Here is a 19403-nt window from a genome sequence, read left to right on the forward strand (position 1 = left end):
TAGGCTGTATTGCACATTAGTTGCTCAAACTCCCTCCCCTCTCAGCTGATTGAAGAATCTGGATTTTGGCAGCCAAATTGCTATAGGAAGCAGGAGATCTCCTGAGATTGACTCAAGTCCAGACCATCTGAGGAGGGAAACAGTCTCAACATTTACATTCATGTGTTTCCTCTTCCTGCCCCCGTCCTTTTCTGACTGCTACGTGCCACAAACCTGACAAGTAAGGAATCACCAACTAAAGATTTGGTTATCTGTAGATGCCATGTGTTTATTACTCAATCATAAAAAAGTATTACAGCATTTTAATCTTGCCACAGGACGGAATAAATAAAGCCACAAAAATAAAACACACGCATAACTAGTCATTTCACTGATTCTAGAGAGTGTGTTGTATCTGCAACAATAAGGACACTTGTATATTCATGGCTCAGTGGTTATCAGGAAGAACAAATCTGGAAAAGCCTGAGAGAAGCACCCCTAGGTAAGTGCTTAGCCAAGCCTAAAGACACTACTGGTCCTAGGATACTGCCCAGGGGTATCCACATAGGAACAACTTATCACAGCGTAGAAAAGAGCAGGGCTTCAGCTACTCTGCAGTAACTGCTCACAAGCAAGTGCTTACCCTGTGGTGTGTGGAAGCAAAGCCCCTGCAGTTTTGCCTTGGATGAAAGGGGGGTAAGTTACCACGGTTTAACTTCCCTTTATCACGGTGTAAGAACATGGTGCATGTGGATGCCTACTACAACTCAGCTGATGTGCAATAAATCCCTGCCCATTTTTGCTCCATGGTAAATTACTCATATGCCTGCACCCTGATTCCCATTCCTGCAGCCCGAGTCCTGGCACATGCAGCACTTCTGAGAGATGCAAGGGCTTTGGAAGGAGATAGTGACCCAGGCCTAACAGAGAAGACAGATGTGGTCCCATGCACACGTGCTGGTGGGCTGCATTTGCTCAGATCCCCACTATTTCACACTGGGAACAAAGTCTTGCCATGAAAACTCTCTTTTCACCTCCCACAAAGCAGGGACAAGGCCCCCCATGGAAGCCACATGTTGCTCTGCACCCCTCCAGAGCTGTGTGTGGAGTTGGGGAGATGCTAGTAGCACACCACTCCTCCTAGCACTGCAGAAAGTGGAGGCCCCTGCTGCTGCCCTGTGAAGGGTGTTGGGATGCTTAAAAGTAGCAGCCCAGTTGAATCTCTTGGCTTGCTGGGAACGGGGTAGTTTTCCGTGCTTCTGAAGATGTTCAGGTCTGATTCAAGATTAGGCCTTAGATGCCAGTTAGTGGCTGGCTGGCTGCTTTTTAAAAGCCCCCTTCTCAGTTCTTCAAGTTAAAGCCCCTGAGAGGGATGAATGCTGCTCTGGGCCTCAGCCACGCTATCTTTGCCTGAGTCACAGCAGGGTGAATCCCAAAGCTAGCTGAGAAAATTAAATTCAGAGCTGTCTGCAAGGCAGCTTTCACTTAGACATTCGGCTGAACAGTGGCACGGGAGAACAAGCAGCCGAGACAGGAGGAGAAAATCTATCCGCTCACTGCCTTGCAGCATCTCTCTTAACACGCAGCAATGTCAGGCTGCAGTGGGGTGGAACTGGAATTGAAAGCAGGCAAATACAAGTCATAATCACACTCAAAATATGGGGGAAGGTGGATAACCTGGGCCCTGCTCAGCAATGGCTCCCAACCCCAATGCTTGCCCCAGGGCCGGCCAGTCATTCAGGCTGTTTTAGTTTGCGCTGAGATACAGAGAGGTGCTGCGAGTCATCAGTAAGAGGCAGCCTGAGCGGAGTCTGCTTCACAGTCACAAAAGCTGAGCTCCTGCCCGACCACAGCAAGCGAGTTCATCTCCCAGCCCTACCCCCTTTCCAAGCTCTGGCTCATCTGCACCCAGTGGCATAGGAAAGAAATACGTCAGCTTTGGTCACGGCCAGACAGGCAGTCACACCAGCTCAATGGCCTCGCACTCTCCATTCTCCTGCTGCACCATGCAGCCAACTTTGTTGTTGAAGAGGCGCGACAGACTGCCCTTCTGGGAACTCCTGACCTGGACAGACCTCTCCTTCTTCAGCCGCCTCTTGTTCCGCTTGCAGATTCCTCGTATGTCCCAGATCCTTAGCGTGCCATCGTGGGAAGCTGTGTATAATAATTCATTGTGAATCTGGAACAATAGGGTCACACTTAATCCCAAACTGGACATCTCAGCAGCACCACAACAACACAGCAGCTTGGGATCAAATAGCAGAGTTAGTCCTTCATGGTAAAGCCCGATTCCCCACTGTCTGGCTCCTTTTGTCACCATTCACACCAGCTCACAAATCAGTGTGCTCCAGATCAGGGTGCTCCACTTACTCATGCTTCTGCACCCACCGTGCACAGCAGTACGTGAGCAATGCTGTCGTTTCTATGATACTCGGTGCTGGGCAGTGCAGAACTGGGCTGTCACATTTCAATGGCGCTCTAGCAGAGCTCCAGGCCTGCCTTGGAAGATGAAGGGTAGCTTGTCATTGATGACGTGAATGTTTCGGTGCCTCCAAGACTACAGGACTTCCCTCCTCCTGCTCCTCCTCTCCCCTTGCAATCAGCAATCTGTACAACTTCCCCTACAAAATCTCTCTCTTTGAAACCTTGTATAACTTGGCCTGCAATTCTCCTAAAAGTACAGCTTGGGTTTTGTAACGAGCCACTTCTTTCCCTCTGAACATTTCACCAGTGAAAGCCTTAATTAGCATTCCTCCCTTTCTCTGTCCATCTTGCCCTCCTTAGGCCATGTGTGTCTATCCCAGTCCTTACATTTCTTTCACATCGGCATTAAGAGATACAAACACAAAGTCTATGATTTATATGTCTTCAGGGAAAAATCTATCGCAGAGCTGTGTCCTGCATACAATACAATCAGCGTGTTATAAGCACGAGTGTACAAAGCGATGAACAGGGCTGGGAACACAAGGGATCTCAGTCCCTATATCTTGAAAGTCTACTATAAAGTTACCAGCTTACTCCTTGCAGCAGCTAGCAAGAACATGGATAAGCGCCCCCTGCATGCTACAGATTACACATGAGCCCATCGCTCCCCAGTGGCTTCCATCACAACCACATCATTCTTACCTTGCAGGCTTGCAACTGGGGGACAAGGGATCTGGGGTATTATCACCAGGCTAGGACTGTTGCTTCACTGTCCAAGATCATCACCTGGCATACTAGTAAGTGCACACTGCCAAAGGGTTTGCATAATCAAGGTCTTTCCAGATTCTAGTTTCCTGAGCTATGGACAATGTGCTACCACTAAGGCTAAGGAGAAGCACAAAAGCAAATCTCCACACATTGGTGTTGTAAGCAGGACTCTGCCTTACTGTGGCTGCCGGACAGGTAGGACACTTCTCCATATCCCTTAGTAGTCCAAGGATGTTGCTGTCAGGTGTAACTAGCTACATCTGTTCCCAAGTAATAGAAGGAGAAGCTTATACTGCAATTTATTGATCCAAATGTTGCATTTCCCCTCCAACACACACAAACATACATAAAGTCCCCATCTCACCTGAATGCAGTTTATGATGAACTTGTGTCCTCGGAAGATCTTCTGCAGGACACCCGTCTTGGAATTGAAAGCGCGGGCACAGGCATCGCCACTTCCTGTAAACACTGTAACAGAGACAGGCAGCAAGGCCATTTTAGGACAAAGAGGCAGGTAGCTGTTGTAGTCTGAAGTCAGGTGTAAGGTAGAGTAGATTTCCACCGTATGGACTGACTAAATCGAAGGTAGATAAGCTTTTGTAGGCAGCAGCTTGCTTCTTCAGATGCTAAGAAGGGGCTGTCATTTTAGGCTAGTCATTTTTGTGCAATCAGAAAAGGTCAGTTCAGAACAGATTTAAGTACACACCTGGAAAACAGCGGGAGGAGAAAGACGGGATGGATTCTCCCCTTCCTAACGTCAGATGTTTCTACCAGTGTAACATCACTATTTCTTATTTATAACCATGTACATGAGAGGAAAATCAAGTCTTATTGAAACTATTGAACACACTTGTCTCTGGAAGTGGGAATGGAGGAAGTTACAGGACACAAAACGGTGTCCTAAAATCCTGTTTTAGTAACACTGGTCCTTTCCTGTAGGAGAGGAGTCCAGAAGAGCCTGCCCATCTTCCATCCAGCTGGTAAATTTACCCTTATGGCATACTCCACCCTGAATCATACCCTCCATGAAACAGAAGCAGGAGCAGGTTGATCAATGGTTGGGTGGGATATCAGCTGGACAAACTTACACTAGTCAACCATCATATGCCACTCAAGCAGGTACAGTATTACAGAACAAGATACAAGGCTTCTTTCTAGTAAATGGAAATCATATTGCTTTATTTGCTACTATTAACTGAACTCCCAAATACACACTTAACACAAAAACCAGTAGTAACTCAGTAAAAAAAGAAAAGTGCTTTCAGTTTATAGCTTTCATTATATTTTAATTCTCTCTCTCAGAATTTGGCTTTGACAAATATCCCTCTATCATTCAGGATTTATGTTTCTTTGAACTCCTGAACCACTGAGCTTCAGAAGGGGCACTCTTGGCCTGAACTTCATTTGACATTTTGATTCTGTATAAATAAATCTGTACTCCACCTACCTGCAAAACCAACAGGAAAAGCAACAAAAATGTTTTGCTTAAACTCCAAGGGAAGCAACTGTTCTTAAACTTGATGCTGAAGCCTTTGACATGTAGGAGAGCGAGAACTAATTTAATTTTCACTGCCCACGCTCAGAAACGTCAGAGACAATCAAGCAGCATAAACACTGAAAGATAAACTACACTGAAGAGCTTGTCTTTATAATCTACAGTGTTATTAGTTTAAAAAGTAGAGTGAGGAAGGCAGTTTAGTACTTATGACACTGCAAAGACATTTAGGAGCCCTGGACTCAGCTCTGTCATGGATTACCCTATGTGATCTTGGGCAGCTGTAAAAGAAACCATCCCTTTTTCCCCCTCTATGGTCTTTAACTTGTCTATTACAGCTGTAAACTCTTTGGGGCAGTGTGTGTCTGATTAAAAAGATTAAATATTGATTTGGTAATAGTTGAACAATGCCTAGCGTTCTTCCATGTCCACCTGCATTCTGCTTCTCAAAACAGGACACTTCAGCACTTCCAGTTTGACACCTTTTGGCTTTTAATAACCTTGTGAACACCTTAGTCACACTAACGAGATGTTCCTCCCAAGCTGGCTAAATGTAGCAATGTCGTTTGCACAGTCACAGGAAGAGTGTGGAGTGCTACCGAAACAGAGAAGGGGTGAAAGGAGAGAGTGCCAAGTGTGCAAAAACCTTGTGACGCTTGGGTAGCATCACAGGATGGGCGTCTGAGTTTGCACTCTGTTCCAAGGGCTTCAAATAAGGCGGTTGCTGGCCAATTTACTTTCTGGGTTAAAGAGAAAGAGCAGTTTTCAGACTGGAGTCTCTCACGTGATCTCATTAAGGTGAGTTTTGCCCTCTCCACCTCCCACTGACGATACCATAGACCAGTAGTGTATCTAGGCCAGTATAATACCTCCAGGCTTGATTACATTGAGCTTAGTTACATTGAATACGTCCAAAAAAAAAAGTGTCAGCCCTGATTTATGAAGTCAGCTTTGCTGGCTGAAGGCTGATCATAATCACTCAGTCAGTGTGTGTCAAGCATCCTGGTAGCTAATCATTGTTTGACCATTATCGGCACATGCTGAGTTCAAATTATTCTTTCCAATGTGCAGTATCTTGCATTTGCCACCAGCAGATTTCTCTGCCATCCTCACTTCCTTAAGCAACTCTTTTCATTAACATAATGGAGTTTAAAAAAACCCCAAAACATTGTTTTATCCAGTGCAGGGTTGTCCAACTGGTGGTCCCCATGGATTGAGCATGCTACCAAGCTGATGCTCCCCACACCCAGTGGCTCCTGCCCTGGGGGCCAGGATGGGGCTGGAGTGCCTGAAGAAGTAAAGAAGGGAGCTGGGCTGCCCGTCCTGCAAGCAGGTGGTGCATACTTGTGGAAGAGGAGGGGCAGGTGCTGCACACATGGCTGAGGCTGCCTGTGCTGCGGGGCAGGGGGGAGCTGCCCACATGGTGCACATGGTTGGGAGAAGGGAGTGGGGCTGGTTGCCTTGTGCATGTCATGGGAGGGGGGGGCACGAGGAAGGTGCTGGATAGCCTGCACTGCAGACGGCCAGGAGAACGGGGAGCCAGGATGCCCAGGCTGTGCAAGCGGCAGGGGAGTGCTGGACAGTTCATGGCCGGGGAGGTGCCTACCTGCCCACACAGCATGTGGCCTTCGATCTGTAGCCCCTATAGCCTGGGTCTGTGATCCCCGGCTGTCCAGAAGCTGGACAGCCCTGAACTAGTATTTAGTCAAGGTCATCTTTACTTCTTTCCCCAAACTGGAGGAAGGGCATCACATGCCAGAAAGCTTGTTTAACATCTCTCCCAACTATTCCAGTGGTCTAATAAAAGGTATTACCAAAAAAACAAAAAGAAAAAAAGAAAACAAACTCTAACTTGCTCCTGTCCAAGAAGCCAATCCAATTGGCTCAGCATGATTTATTCTGAATAAATCCAGGTTGTCTACTAGTAATCCCCCCTTCTTCCTCCAGATGTTGATTGTTCTATAATTTGCTGCAGTAGTCAGGCTGAATGGTGTGTTATTTCTCCATCTTCCTTCCCCCCCGCCCTTCCTTTTTTTTTCTTTTTTTTTTAAAGAAAAGGAGAGATGGGCATAATGGTATCTCTTCTCCTGGCTCTGGGACATCACTGTGTCATCCATGACTTGGCATGTGTGGCTCTGAGACATGTTTCAGCTACTTCTTTCTGCACCTGGAGTCACTTTCTTCAGGTCCTGTTGACTTCAACTCATTCATATTTGTCAAAAATTCTCTGAAATTAAGTGCAGTCCTTCCCCATCTTCCCTCATATTCATTTCACATCTTGTCTGGACAGTTTGTTTTGTTGGCATTGAGCTGTTCTGCCTTCCTTGTACTTTCCATTACTAGTTTACCATCTCTGTAGAGCAAGGGACCCACAGTTTCCCAGCTCTTTCCTTTCCCTCTGACATCTACAATGCTACAATTCTTTTCCCTCTACTCTTCTGAATATCAGCATTTTCTGCAGTCATAATTTGCTGCCAAGCACTGAAGTAGAAGGAAAAGTAAGTGAAAATTTCACAAGCTCTTGCATCTCATAAATATGGTGTTATTAACCTTTGCTCAGAGGTAAGCATCCATACATAGAAGGGAAAGTGAAATTGGAGGGGGAGGAAGGATTGAGGAACTAATGGAAAAGCAACTTACAGATCCCAGCATGGTATTTCAAAGTGCTAACGCTGTGTTTGTGAGCCTTGTACGTTTGGATTCGCTCCCCAGTGTCTACTAACCAGCACTTCACTGTCCGGTCCGCACTCCCCGAATACAAGTGCCGATTCACTAGCTGAAGAGGAAAAAAAAGGAAAGCATCAGCAATATCCTCCTTGGGCAAGTTCACCAGAGAACTGCACCAAAGCAATTCATCTTCATCAGTGACCTGAAAGATGGGATGGGGTGCACCCTCAGCAAGTTTGCAGATTGGAGCGGGGAGGGAGGAGGAGGAGGAGATACACTGGAGGGTAGGGCTAGGAATCAGAGAGACCTCAACAAACCGGAGGATTGGACCAAATGAAGTCTCATGAAGTTCAACAAGGACAAGTGCAAAGTCCTGTGCTTAGGACAGAACAAGCCCATGCACCAGTACAGGCTGGGGGCTGACTGGCTGGGCAGCAGCTCTGCAGAAAAGGACCTGGGGGTTACAGTGCACAATAAATAAGCTGGATTTGGGCCACCAGTGTGCTCTTGTAAAGAAGGCTAACGGCATACTGGGCTGCACTGGTAGGAGTGCTGTCAGCAGATCGAGGGAAGTGATTATTCCCCTCTATTCTGCCCTGGTGAGGCCACATCTGGAGTACTGTGTCCAGTTTGGGTCCCCCACTACAGCAAGGATGTGGACAAATTGGAGAGTCCAACGGGGGGCAACAAAAATGGGGAGAGGACTGGGGGACATGACTGATGAGGAGAGGCTGAGGGAGCTGGGCTTATTTAGTCCAGAGAGGAGGAGACAGAGGGGATTTAATAGCAGCCTTCAGCTACCTGAAATGGGGTTCAAAAGAGGATGGAGCTGGGCTGTTCTCAGCGGTGACAGATGACACAACAAGGAGCAATGGGCTCAAGCTGCAGCAAGGGAAGTTTAGGTTGGATATTACAATAGGGGCAGGCAAAGTCCGGCCCTCAAGCCAGATTGGGCCCACGGCAGACTCCATTCCCCAGCAGCTCTTGCCCATGTCACTGCAGCCAGTTTCCATGGAGACCCCAGAAACAGCAGGGATGTGGCAGCATGGGGCCAGGGTTTCCACGGAGACCGGCCCCAGCAGCACTGGCAGGGCACGCAGCTGGGTGGGGTGCTGCTCTGGCACTGGGATCTTGCTGTGGTGACAGGGGGGTCTGGAGCTGGGGCAGAGCTGCAATCAATGCCCACATGCCCCAGCTGGCTGCAGCAACGAAGGCAGGGGCTGCTGGGAAATGGAGTCTGGCTGCTGGCTGGACCCACCGTTTTGCCCACCCCTGCATTAGAAGAACTTTTTCACTAGGAGGGTGGTGAAACACTGGAACAGGTTACCCAGAGAAGAGGTGGACTCTCCATCCTTGGAGGTTTTTAAGACCCAGCTAGACAAATCCTTGGCTGGAATGATTTAGTTGGGGATGGTCCTGCTTTGAGCAGGGGGGTGGACTAGATGCGACCCCCTGAGGTCCCTTCCAACCCTCATTTTCTATGATTGTGTTCTTCATTCACATCTTCCAACAAAAAAATAACCGAGTAAAAACAATGAAGTCTACAGCTTTTAGACCTGGGGTAATGAGCAAAGCAATTCTCAGAGCTGAACTGTAGGGGCCCAATCTTGTATTCTTTGCACAGTCATATCACACAGTCAACTTCCAGGCCCTAAAATTGTTTCCAAACCTCAGAAGAGGAAGTTGGGTTCTCTGTTGATGTGTTGGCATGAATGGAGCTACTCCTATGCACAACAGCAGAGAATCCTAATTAGACTCTTTCTTTAGTGTAGGGCAGCTTCAATGTACAAGCAATACATATATTTTGCCAAATCATAAATTTTAATTTAAAAAAAATGTTAAAGAGCAGTTTTGAATAAATTAACAAAAGGTAAATAAACCCAAAAAAAGTCAATAGCTAATATAACACACGTGTTTAATATTTTGCAATATACTGCATTTTCTTTGTAACAGTTTGGGGTATGCTTAACTGTACATCTTTTACATCGTATGGTTCAATGATACAATCACATTTTTAAAAAGCTATTTTTAGATAGTATATTGCGTTTTCAAACATCTTCCATGAGTTAGCTTAGCAAAGGAATGATAGAAAACATTTAAATTGCTTTTGGCAATATAGTGGCATTGCCTACTGGCTCCAACTAACATAGTTATATTAGTCACTGTACATACTTACTCTGAGTTGTTCAAAGCAGGGATGATTTTCTACCAACTAGACCAATGATTCTCAGCCAGGGTCCCAGGGCACCCTGGGGTATTGCCAGATCCTTTGAAGGGTGTCATGAGGTGTAAGGAAATAACCAGAGACGCTAAGGAGATATGTCAGATTCAGGCTTGTCCCTGCCTGGGTAATGCCCCACCCCTACAGCCCCTCTGCAAAGAGGTAAGCACCATTTAATGCAACCCACATGAAAGGTAGCAGATATTTTTTACTGTAAAATGTGTTCTAGTTTTTCATGTTGCTAAGCATTAGTTTAAATATAATTATGTTTGGCTTTCTGTTTTGTGTTTTGTGGTGTTTTTTGTTTGAGGAAGGGGTTTTGTTTATATGGGTTGCATTAAATAGTGCCAAATTTAGTGATCCCAGATTTCTGGGTGGAGGTTTGAGCCATGGTGAAAACTTGTTGGCTACCCCAAAATTTGAACCCAGCTCTTGTTGTGGCTGACCAGTGCCTGGCAGGAGGGTTACATTAGTTTTTAAAATCAAGTGCCAGTCAATTCACAAAAAGTTACGGAGGGGGCCCTCAAGTCCAGAACACGTTGAGAACCACCAATCTACTCAGATGAGACAGAAGAGACACATGAGGGGGAGATAAGGGTTTATGAAATACGAAAAGGTGCCGAGAAAGTAAATAGGAACTTATTATTTTACTGCCACTCACAGTACAAGAGCTAGGGGTCATAAAATGAAACTAGTAGGTATTAGTTTAAAACTAACAAAAGGAAGTTGGGGGGGGAGGGTTCCCCAGACAGTGCGTAATTAAAAGGTGGAACTCCTTGCCACCAAATGTTGTGGCAGCTGACTGTTTAGCCAGGTTCAGAAAGGGATCAGATAAATTCTTAGAGGAAGGGGGCATCCGTAGCTACTGAGCATGGGAGTTCGGGGTACAGCCGCTGAGCCTAGACCTTAAATGCTGGAGGCTGCAATAGAGAGGAACAGTGGAAAAAACCCTGGTTATATCCTGTTTACTCTCCCTTTCAGCATCTGCTTTCTGCCCCCATGTGACCGAAGAAGCTGGGCAAGATGGTCCTATGGCCTGACCCAGTAAATAGCAGTTCTTATTTTCTTACGAGACAAAGGGTGGAGAAAGAAAGTGTTAATATCTTCATGGAAAATTGTGCCAGAGTAACTTCTACAATCTCCCACAGTCAGTCTGCACACAGCCCACGTTTCCCTGAGTGAGAGTCCAGGGCCTTAAGGCTATCTTTCTCATATGTAAAGGTCTCATAGTCCAAGTTCTTCTAACACACAAGATAAGGAAAATAAACCAAGAAAAAGCTTGAAACAGGCATCTTTAATACACAATGTAGATGCAAACTCTTCAGCCAAGGGTGACTGGCCAGACACTTATCTGTAAAGCACCTAGACCACAGCTGGCACTACATAGCGTAATTTTTTCTCTCGCCCCCCTTTCCCTTCTCGGTACCCCTCAATCAGGTGCCAAGGAAGTCACAGTTGCAAAAAGCAGGTTTTCATGGTCTGGTGTTAATCACCATGGGACCAATTTGAAAAGGAAAAGCAGATGGAGGCAGAAAGACATACAGACTTGCACAAGGACTAATGTCTTATTATTTCCCTCTCCAAACATGCAGGCTACATAGCTGAATCCCCCTGCCTGATCAAACTCCCATGGACGTCAATGAGACTCCTGCATCAACTGATTGCCAAACAGGGGTCCAGTTGGGTCAATGTGGGCTTCACTTTTAGACTAATTTTCTGTCCCTAAAAAACTAGCCTTTTCTTCACTTCCCACACGCACATGTGTGCACACACTGCTGTTCCCTTTTGCCTGCTGCTGGATTATGGACATAAAGCCAATGTATTTCATCTCCCAATTCTCTTTGGTGCTACAAATGAGCTTTGTAAAAAAGGGGCAGATGGCATACTTTTCATACAAGTGCTATGAGAACCTCTAATAAAAGGTACTGCAAGGGCAAACTGCTACAATAACAGGACCATGACAGAGCTGTATGAAAAATATACACAGATAGTCCAAAATGCACAGAAAATGCAGTTCTCACCAAATCCTGGAGCCGCACAGGTGCTACCAGCTGCAGACGTCACTTAGCCTATAAGACCTTTCCAGAAGATAACATCCATGTAAATACAGGTTATATACATGTAATTGCCACAGGCTAGTAGTTTGAAATGTCACGTCTCGCTACATTTGTGCTGTAGCCAAAATAGTACTAAGGAGGGAAGAAAGGAGCTGACTTGCTATGCAAACAAGTATTTAGAACTACACTAAATACATCTCTGAAACATGGAAGATGCCGAATTTTAGCCGACTTTGGAATTAAACTTCATTGCCGAACAACAAGGAAAGATTTCTACACCACCCTGGCTTTCTGTCTTCTGAGACCACCAGGGAAGGAATCCTGCCTTACCTGCACATCAGGAAGCAACTCACAAAGACACTCATGGACCCAGAGGAACAGACTTCCACCTTCAGCTTCCTCTGTGCAAAATGAAGTTTATTTTCTACCGACAGGGACTTTTTACCATCTTTAATTTTCCCCAAGCCTGAGGAAAGGCGCATGTGCCCAGAAGCTTGCAAAGAAAGATCCTTCTTTTGCAATTTCTTAGTCGGTTTAAGAAAAGGTATCACCTCTGAACCAGGAGTTCTAGAGTTTTGCACCTCTAACCCTAACATTCAACCCAAATGGGCGAGGGAAACATCATCACAAAGCGCATGCTAATACGAAGTTGGCTGGAGTTTCATCTTCCAGAATTGCTCCTGGCCCACTCATGGCATTTCTGTTCTGAACAGCTTGCAAGCAGCAGCAACCCACGCGACAAAGATAAACACTTTCCACTCGTCTCCTGCAGGTGAATGTCACTTGAGAACAATGGTGCGTTAAGTTAAGTTACGCTGCTTGAGCTCCATGTTTGAAGTGGGTGTGTAAACGTTAAAGAAAAACAGAAGAGCAGCTACGTTCCGTGGGTTTTCCTTTACACTTCCCTCTTACAAATATGGACCTTGTTACACTTTAAGCTGTGAGCTGCACAAGCGTTGATCGGTGTTAGTGCTAGTTTGCAGCAGTCGCATCCTTAGTCTAGAAACCTCCTCTGACTGTTCCCTACCTGTGACTTGCCACTAGAGGCCTGGTGAGCAGGGGCAGGACTAGGAGCGGTCACTGTGAGTTGCTGCTACAGGGCTGGTGGGACGATACAGGCTTTTAGCCCTGGTCTACGGGCTGGAGTATGAGATATCCTGGGAAACTGGAGGACTCCAAGTTGGGCGGCACATCCGTGGGGAGTGGTGCACCTTAATGGAACAGGAACTGGGTAGCGCGGATCAGAGATAATCCTGCCCTGGAGTGGCATAACTTTGAGCTGCATAACGAATACTTAAAACCACTTTAAATCCTATGAAGATTCAAACCTGCGTTTCTTGCATCCAAGAAAAGTAGCCCAGCATCCTCACTCCCTCGTGCTGCAAGATTTGTTCAGCTGCAAAAAGGAAGCATGACCCTCTAGCCCAGTGATTAGGACATTCACCTGGGACAGGGGAGACCTGGGAATTAATCCTGACTTCAACGACTGTTTCTGAATTTCACATTCAATAGTCACCAGATAAAATGAGCACAACGGAATGAGCCTCTGTACAGGACTACAGCTAAAAACTGAATACTGACCCTGGATAGTAGCAAGCTGTGTTTTCTTGAAGTATTTTGAGCCCCATCTGTTCCTGTAACTGAACTGCAGTGTAAATCCCTGTTCCAGTGCAGGTCATCCCTGGTTTGACCCACAAAGAAGTGCATTCAACTCTGCCTGTTGTGCCTCCCCTCAGCCCAAATCTGAAAGAATACTTAGTAGAAGGACAGGACAGCAGGGGTTCCTGCGCTTTTGATACCTGGGGCACAATTTTCTCTGGATCAGAGTTGGCGGCATGCTTCACTTACAGACGAGAAGCAGCAGTGGCAGAACAAATGTAGTTTGCAGATGTCTGGTCCTGGCGCAGCTCCCCAGAGGCTGGAAGCTCTACATGCGCACCACAGCCAGGGAGAGGGGGGCTGGAAGAAAAGGCAGCAGCGTGGGCACAAGGAAAGCCCTCCTCCCAGTGGTATCAGACTGAACCTGAGCAGCAGCCTCTCCGACAGGGTGCATGGAGCTGCTCCACTGTGTGCCCCTGGGCCAAGGGGGGTGGAGGGTTGTAAACAAGCACTGCAGTACCTGGGAAGCCAGGACACAGCTGGGATGGGGAGGTGGGTACATCTACCTGGTGACGGTGAGGGTGCCCTGCAGCTCAGTGTGGTGTGGCAGGGACCAGGCGAGAGGTCTCCCAGCTGCCCATGATTGGCAGGACCTGGGAAGGGAGTGGGGTAGAGGGGGGGACCCACACCTACTTACCTAGTGGGGGGTGCATGGCATGTGTGCAAAGGATTGTGTTAAAATGGGGCTGAGTGAAATGTACTGCTACTACAGGAAGACAGAAGAGGATGATGAGAAAGAAGTGGCAGACGTCATCTGGTGGAGAGGGGGCTGGCATAGACCTTTTCAGAGGTAGACCCTCTGAGGAGGGCAGGGCGTTGGGGTGTGGGTATGGAGATGGGTGTGCGGGTGCACGGTGCAGACTGTGTAACAGGTTTTTAGTGTGCTTTGAGCTCCACAAGGGTCACTTGGCAGAGTGTTGGAGATGGAGTTATAGATATAGATATCTATCTATCTATAGATGTATCTATCAATCTGCAGTCTCAGGCTTAAGTTACAGATAGATAGATATAGATATTTTTGAAAAAAAATAAAAGCAGGGTGCAGCAGCATGTGCCTGCAAACTGCTGCCATTGCACCCTGCCTGCATCCTGGGGACCAGGCCATGCCACAGCAGCGTGCAGCAACAGGCCCTTTGGGAATCACTGCTGTATAGACTCCAGCAGCAGACAGCTGGGCTGAGCAGGTCAATGCCTGAGAGGGCAGCAGCGATGAGCAAGCCCCAGAAGCTGAAATGCAGCCAGCTTCAGCCAGGAAACGTTACTGTAGTGACAGAGCTGTCCAATTTCTAAGGGGCCACACTAGCAGGGGCTGCACCAGAGGGGGCCACACATCCCTGCTGCTGCTCTTCCCATTCCTCCACTGCTGCTCCCCGCGCCCCCACACTACACCAAGTTCCCTCCCCCACTGCACCCAGCTATCCACCCCACTGCACCCAGCTATCCACCCCACTGCACTGCACACTCCCCATCGCTGCTCCCCGTGCTCCCTGCATCACATGTAGGGTGCCTCCTTGCTGCACCCCATGCTCCCCCACCACTGCACCACAGGACCCCTGCTGCACCAGGTACCCCAGGGCCCCTGGCACTGCAGGCTGCAGCGCAGTGCAGCACCCCACCCCTGGTGCAGGGGCAGGGATTGGAAGTCAGAAGGAGGAACCTGGAACCCCACCAGCCGCTGCTGCAGCAGCCAGAGCAACGAGAGGAGAAAGGACCAGGTGGGAGCCTGGAGGGCTGACATTTAACCCCATGGGCTACCAGGTGGACAGCGCTGCTGTACAAACTAAAACCACCCAAGAGATTAGACAGGGGCTTTGATGATCCTACTTCCAGGAGCCTAACACCCACCCTAGGCACTCAGGTTTTTCAGTGCATGCTGCTGATCCACAGGCAATTTGAGGTTATACAGAAAACCCACGGTAGAACAGGGAACAGAAACTGGACCTCCAAAGTCCTGAGCTAGCACACTAACCCCTGGACCCTTACCCCTGGGTGCCAGCCTCCACATCCCATTACCCACTCCTTAAGCCATCAGTCCAGTTCCTTTATTAAAGAAAAATCCTTTTCATGCAAAAACCAGATAGCCCAGAGAAAGCGAGTGCTCTCATTTTAGTGCTTCACCCATTTGTTTTTCAGCAGAATGTGTGTGTCCAAGCTATAGCATATTGGAATTAAAAAAATCTTAGGCACCCCCCCACAAAATTCACTTGGCTCCAATGAAATGGAAAAATGACTGCAGTCTCAGGCTTCAGATATCTTATATCACACACTGCATACCAAGTATGCTAGATCTGAAATTAGCTCTTCCTATAAAATGTCAGAAATTCAAAATCTTAAAGATAAAAAATGTGATCCCTATAAGGCAATTTAGATTAATTCCATTATGAAGAGACATGGATGCCTTTCACTGACATGAGTGCAAATTCATTTTCCATGGTTTACAAGCGGGGGGAAAAAGTAGAACGTTCTTCAATAGCTTTTCCAAACATACCCAGGTCTATCAACTCTTGGTTTAAAAATGATCAGGAGATACAATTACAAATTCTAATCTGCCAGTGCCTGGAGAAGCAGTGATAGTTTTGGAGCTGTATTTTCCTTGGCTGGCTTTGGAAAAGTTTTGTTCACTTTGGCCACTTTCCCAACAGAGCTCCTGTTGGGGAAAAGCATGACAAACTAAGGAGACTTCTAACAGACTAAGAGAGCATAGAAATGGGATTTGCAGCTTTGATTCTAATGAGCATAGTTGACGCTGAAGTCCCCAATTCAAGTATATTTTCACTCCCAAGTAGCTTAAAAAAAAGTCAATGACAATCAGGTGACCAATTTTAAAGCTTTATAAATAAGCAAATTATAACAAGTGGCTGTCACCTCTCTTGAATTCTGGCCCCTCCACTTGCCCCATAATTCAAATAGGCAGGTCTCTTTTACTGTGTCAGCTGAAACACTATGTCCTCCAAGACACAGAGGCACAAATCTCTGCTTGGGCCCCTGAGAAAATGTTATCAGGTCCACTTTTATAACATGACTCATCTGAGGCTTCAGGCAAAAATCACAGAAAAGCAGCAAGGAGGCAGGTGACCCACCCACCTTTCACTTTACAGGTTTTTCAGGGAATCAGGCAGGGTGGGATAAGACCGCACTTTGGTGCCTTAGGGGTGAAACAAAATCTGGGTCCAGGTTTCTCCTAGAGCAGATGAATAAAATGAATTTGAAATCAACAGGCCAAAGCATGTGAGTTATGCCATTGCATTAAAAAAGTCAGCCAGCTAGGTTTATTACTAGCAAATTTACTGCAGAAGCAAAATTGGGAATGTAATGGTAAAATAGTCATAGGCCTAACTATGGTGAGATCATCTTCTGGGTGACACTGATATTGTTTGGAGCCTCTAGACCCTTCTGGAATTCAAATAAAGAACAAAATGGTCTCATTCATGTAGTACTCTCCAGACTGCAGTATCCTAGAGTGGCTTAACATTCAGCAGGCTTGGTGAAGCCAAATATATGCAGCAGCTACAGAGAGAAATAATTCAGATGATGCCAAAAGTATCTGCAACAGAGCTGCATGGCAGGTACCAATGCCCAGTTTGTAGGAATGATCTTCTTTCTGAGTTAGATCTAAGAGACAAACTAGCTCTTGTGCAAACAGAAAGGAGCCCTGCAGTCAGATTTGGACACATCATATTTACTAGGGGCAGTGTGGGCATGCTTGTTCCCAGCCGCTCTAGTATCACTTCACTTACCAAATGCCCAATTATCTACTTACTCCCCACATAGGGGCTCCATGCCTATGACCTGTCAGCACAACCTTCCTTTTAACAAAGCCGGCCATGAGAATCACCAGCTAAACCAGTTCCTGGAGTTTAACTTTGTAAGCCTTCATCTGGGCTGGCCTTTCAGGGATCCCATTCAAACCACATTCATTTTAACAAGCTAAAGCAGTCCCTAGAGCAAGAGGTTGTTTTCTGACAATGAAACCAGAGTCACTTTGCTGGATGGAGTCTCAGCAAAAACAGCCTTTAACTCTTCCACTGTAGCACAAGCTATGGGGCTGTTCCTGGAGCTCGACTTCTCTGGTACCTCGGGTATTGTAGAAGGGTGCCTAACTCTGATTTCTCTGTGTGTGTAATCACCTGGCTAGTTATAAAATAAATAATAAAGCTACTAACAAGATTTATGGACATTTCAAAACTAGCTATTAGTTGGTGTCACAGGACAAGTCATTCTGTCTCTTGTGCTCAAAAAGCTGTTTGCATTTGGTCAATAAATAGAGTACAGGTGGCAATTTCAGAGATGGCGTTCCTTCCCAACCAGTGTTAAAACTCACTCTATCTTAAAGGGGAATGGTTGTCCTAAAGCACTGGCACTCAATCATTTGGCTTTGCAGGCCAGGTGAATAGTGCAGGGCTGGTCTATGGGCCAGACTGGGCCCTGCACCACTTCTATCTGGCCCTGCACACCTGGATCAGGCCCCACACCGCCTCTACCTGGCATTCATGTGCCAGGATTGGGCCCCACACTGCCTTGGCCGAGCCTGTATACCTGGATTGGTCCCATGCCACTCAGCTCCATGCACCTGGATCAAGCCCTGCGCCATCTTGGCCTGACCCTGGGCATCTGGAGTCAGATGAGCCCCCCAAACGAACCCCATGCCGCTCAACCCCGTATAGCCATATCAGGCCCTGTATCACCCCAGCCAACCTCTACATGCCCAAATTGGCCCTGCACTACCTTCCCAGCCTTACACACCTCATCTAGTGTGTAGGGCCATGCTCTCCAGCCCACAGGACCCGCTACAGGTTGAGAAATTTGGCAGAAAGGGAGTACCCATTACTCCCACTAATGGGCCAGATGACATGGCTCTGCAGGCTGGATCTGGCCTGTGGGTCAGGGTTCGAACACCCTGTCCTATGGGTATCAGTTTTTGGAAGAGAACCAATATACTCCTTGCCTGTTCTTGGTCGTTTCAAGTTCTGTTGTGATTTGTGTCACATTTGGACGGTCTGCAACAGTATCCCAGCTCAGTTTCAAGCTGCATAACTTCATTCTGTTGGCCTCTGGTCTCCCGGGCACTGAACTTCTAATAAATCCCCCCCCAACACTGTGAATCAATACAGGACAAAGGGATCTGAAGTGGAAATAAGGGTACACTTTGTAAAAGTCCTAGAGAAACTATCTTTTATATTAGATGTAAATCACGGTTCTCCAACCTGTTGTGGCAGACTGCCTTAAGGCACATGTGTACTTGATTATGAATTGAAACAACAGCACCTTAACCAGGGCCTGAAGTTTTGAGCTGAAGAGCTTTGAATCAGCTGCATTGCTACGTTTTCTCCAGTTCTCCCTCCCCTCCCTACAACCAGCAGCTGTGATGCGACGTGAGAGGGTGCCCAAAGCAACTGCTTTCCACTCCCTTCCCTTCTCTTCCCAACTATGGCACTGCAGGAGAAGAAGGATTGAGAAATTCTGGCTGCTCCATTTGCTGTTACCTAACTAGGCTGTTCTCAAGCCAGGTCTACCCTACAGATCTTTGCCAGCATAACTATGTCAGTTGGCAGAATAATCAGTGCCTGACATAGTTGTGGCCGAAACTGTGCTTTTATCAGTATAGTTTATTTGGCTGCAGAAGGGATGAGGACTGCTGGAATATGCTGTTCTTGCATAAATACGTTCTGTCTGTACGAGATACACCCACACTGGGAGCAGTCAGCGAGAACTGGCTCTAGAGACAGCAGGGTAGAAGCTCACCTGGCCGGCCCAAGTCTAGAGGAACATCTAGCAAAGGAAGGTCTCTGTTTGCCCATACAACTGTCCTCAGCAGCCCAGTAGAGGGGAAATGATAAGCTGAGAGCTAACCATCAGTTTAAGGCTCCCTGCTTACCTGCCGGCTGCTCTTAACTTGTGCCACTGGGCAATAGTGCCCGAGGACCCACAGGACAACTGGGAAGAGCTAAAGAACTGCACAATATATATCACGACTCTGCCTGCAGTGTGTCTTTTGCACCTCCAGCTTTAAGAAGCATGGTGTAAAAACTGGCTCTGCCAACTGTGCACCCTCCTTGGAGTCTTTCCCCTATGCCAGAGCAATCCACAGCAGGGGACTTTGCAAGTGATTTCTGCTCCCTGCCCTAAGGGTAAT

At 47.1% G+C, this 19403-nt stretch overlaps 1 protein-coding gene across 3 annotated transcripts in view; it reads right to left on the bottom strand.

Annotated features, from left to right (window-relative positions):
• Positions 1–246: 246 nt before the first annotated feature.
• The window catches only part of WDR86 (WD repeat domain 86), a 44474-nt gene continuing 25317 nt past the window's right edge, over positions 247–19403 (bottom strand). For 2 of the 3 annotated variants that reach the window (XM_019508117.1, XM_019508118.1), the window contains 3 exons: positions 7307–7442; positions 3536–3639; positions 247–2158 (listed from right to left, as the gene is read on the bottom strand). In XM_019508117.1, coding sequence (XP_019363662.1) covers positions 1940–2158; positions 3536–3639; positions 7307–7442 — 459 coding nt within the window. In that variant the 3' untranslated portion in view covers positions 247–1939. The remainder of the gene's footprint in view (positions 2159–3535; positions 3640–7306; positions 7443–19403) is intronic. The other variant, XM_019508120.1, reaches the window with a different exon arrangement.

This window comes from Gavialis gangeticus, unplaced genomic scaffold, assembly GCF_001723915.1.
Source record: "Gavialis gangeticus isolate Ggan-Ray unplaced genomic scaffold, GavGan_comp1, whole genome shotgun sequence".
In the NCBI taxonomy this organism is placed as follows: domain Eukaryota; kingdom Metazoa; phylum Chordata; order Crocodylia; family Gavialidae; genus Gavialis; species Gavialis gangeticus.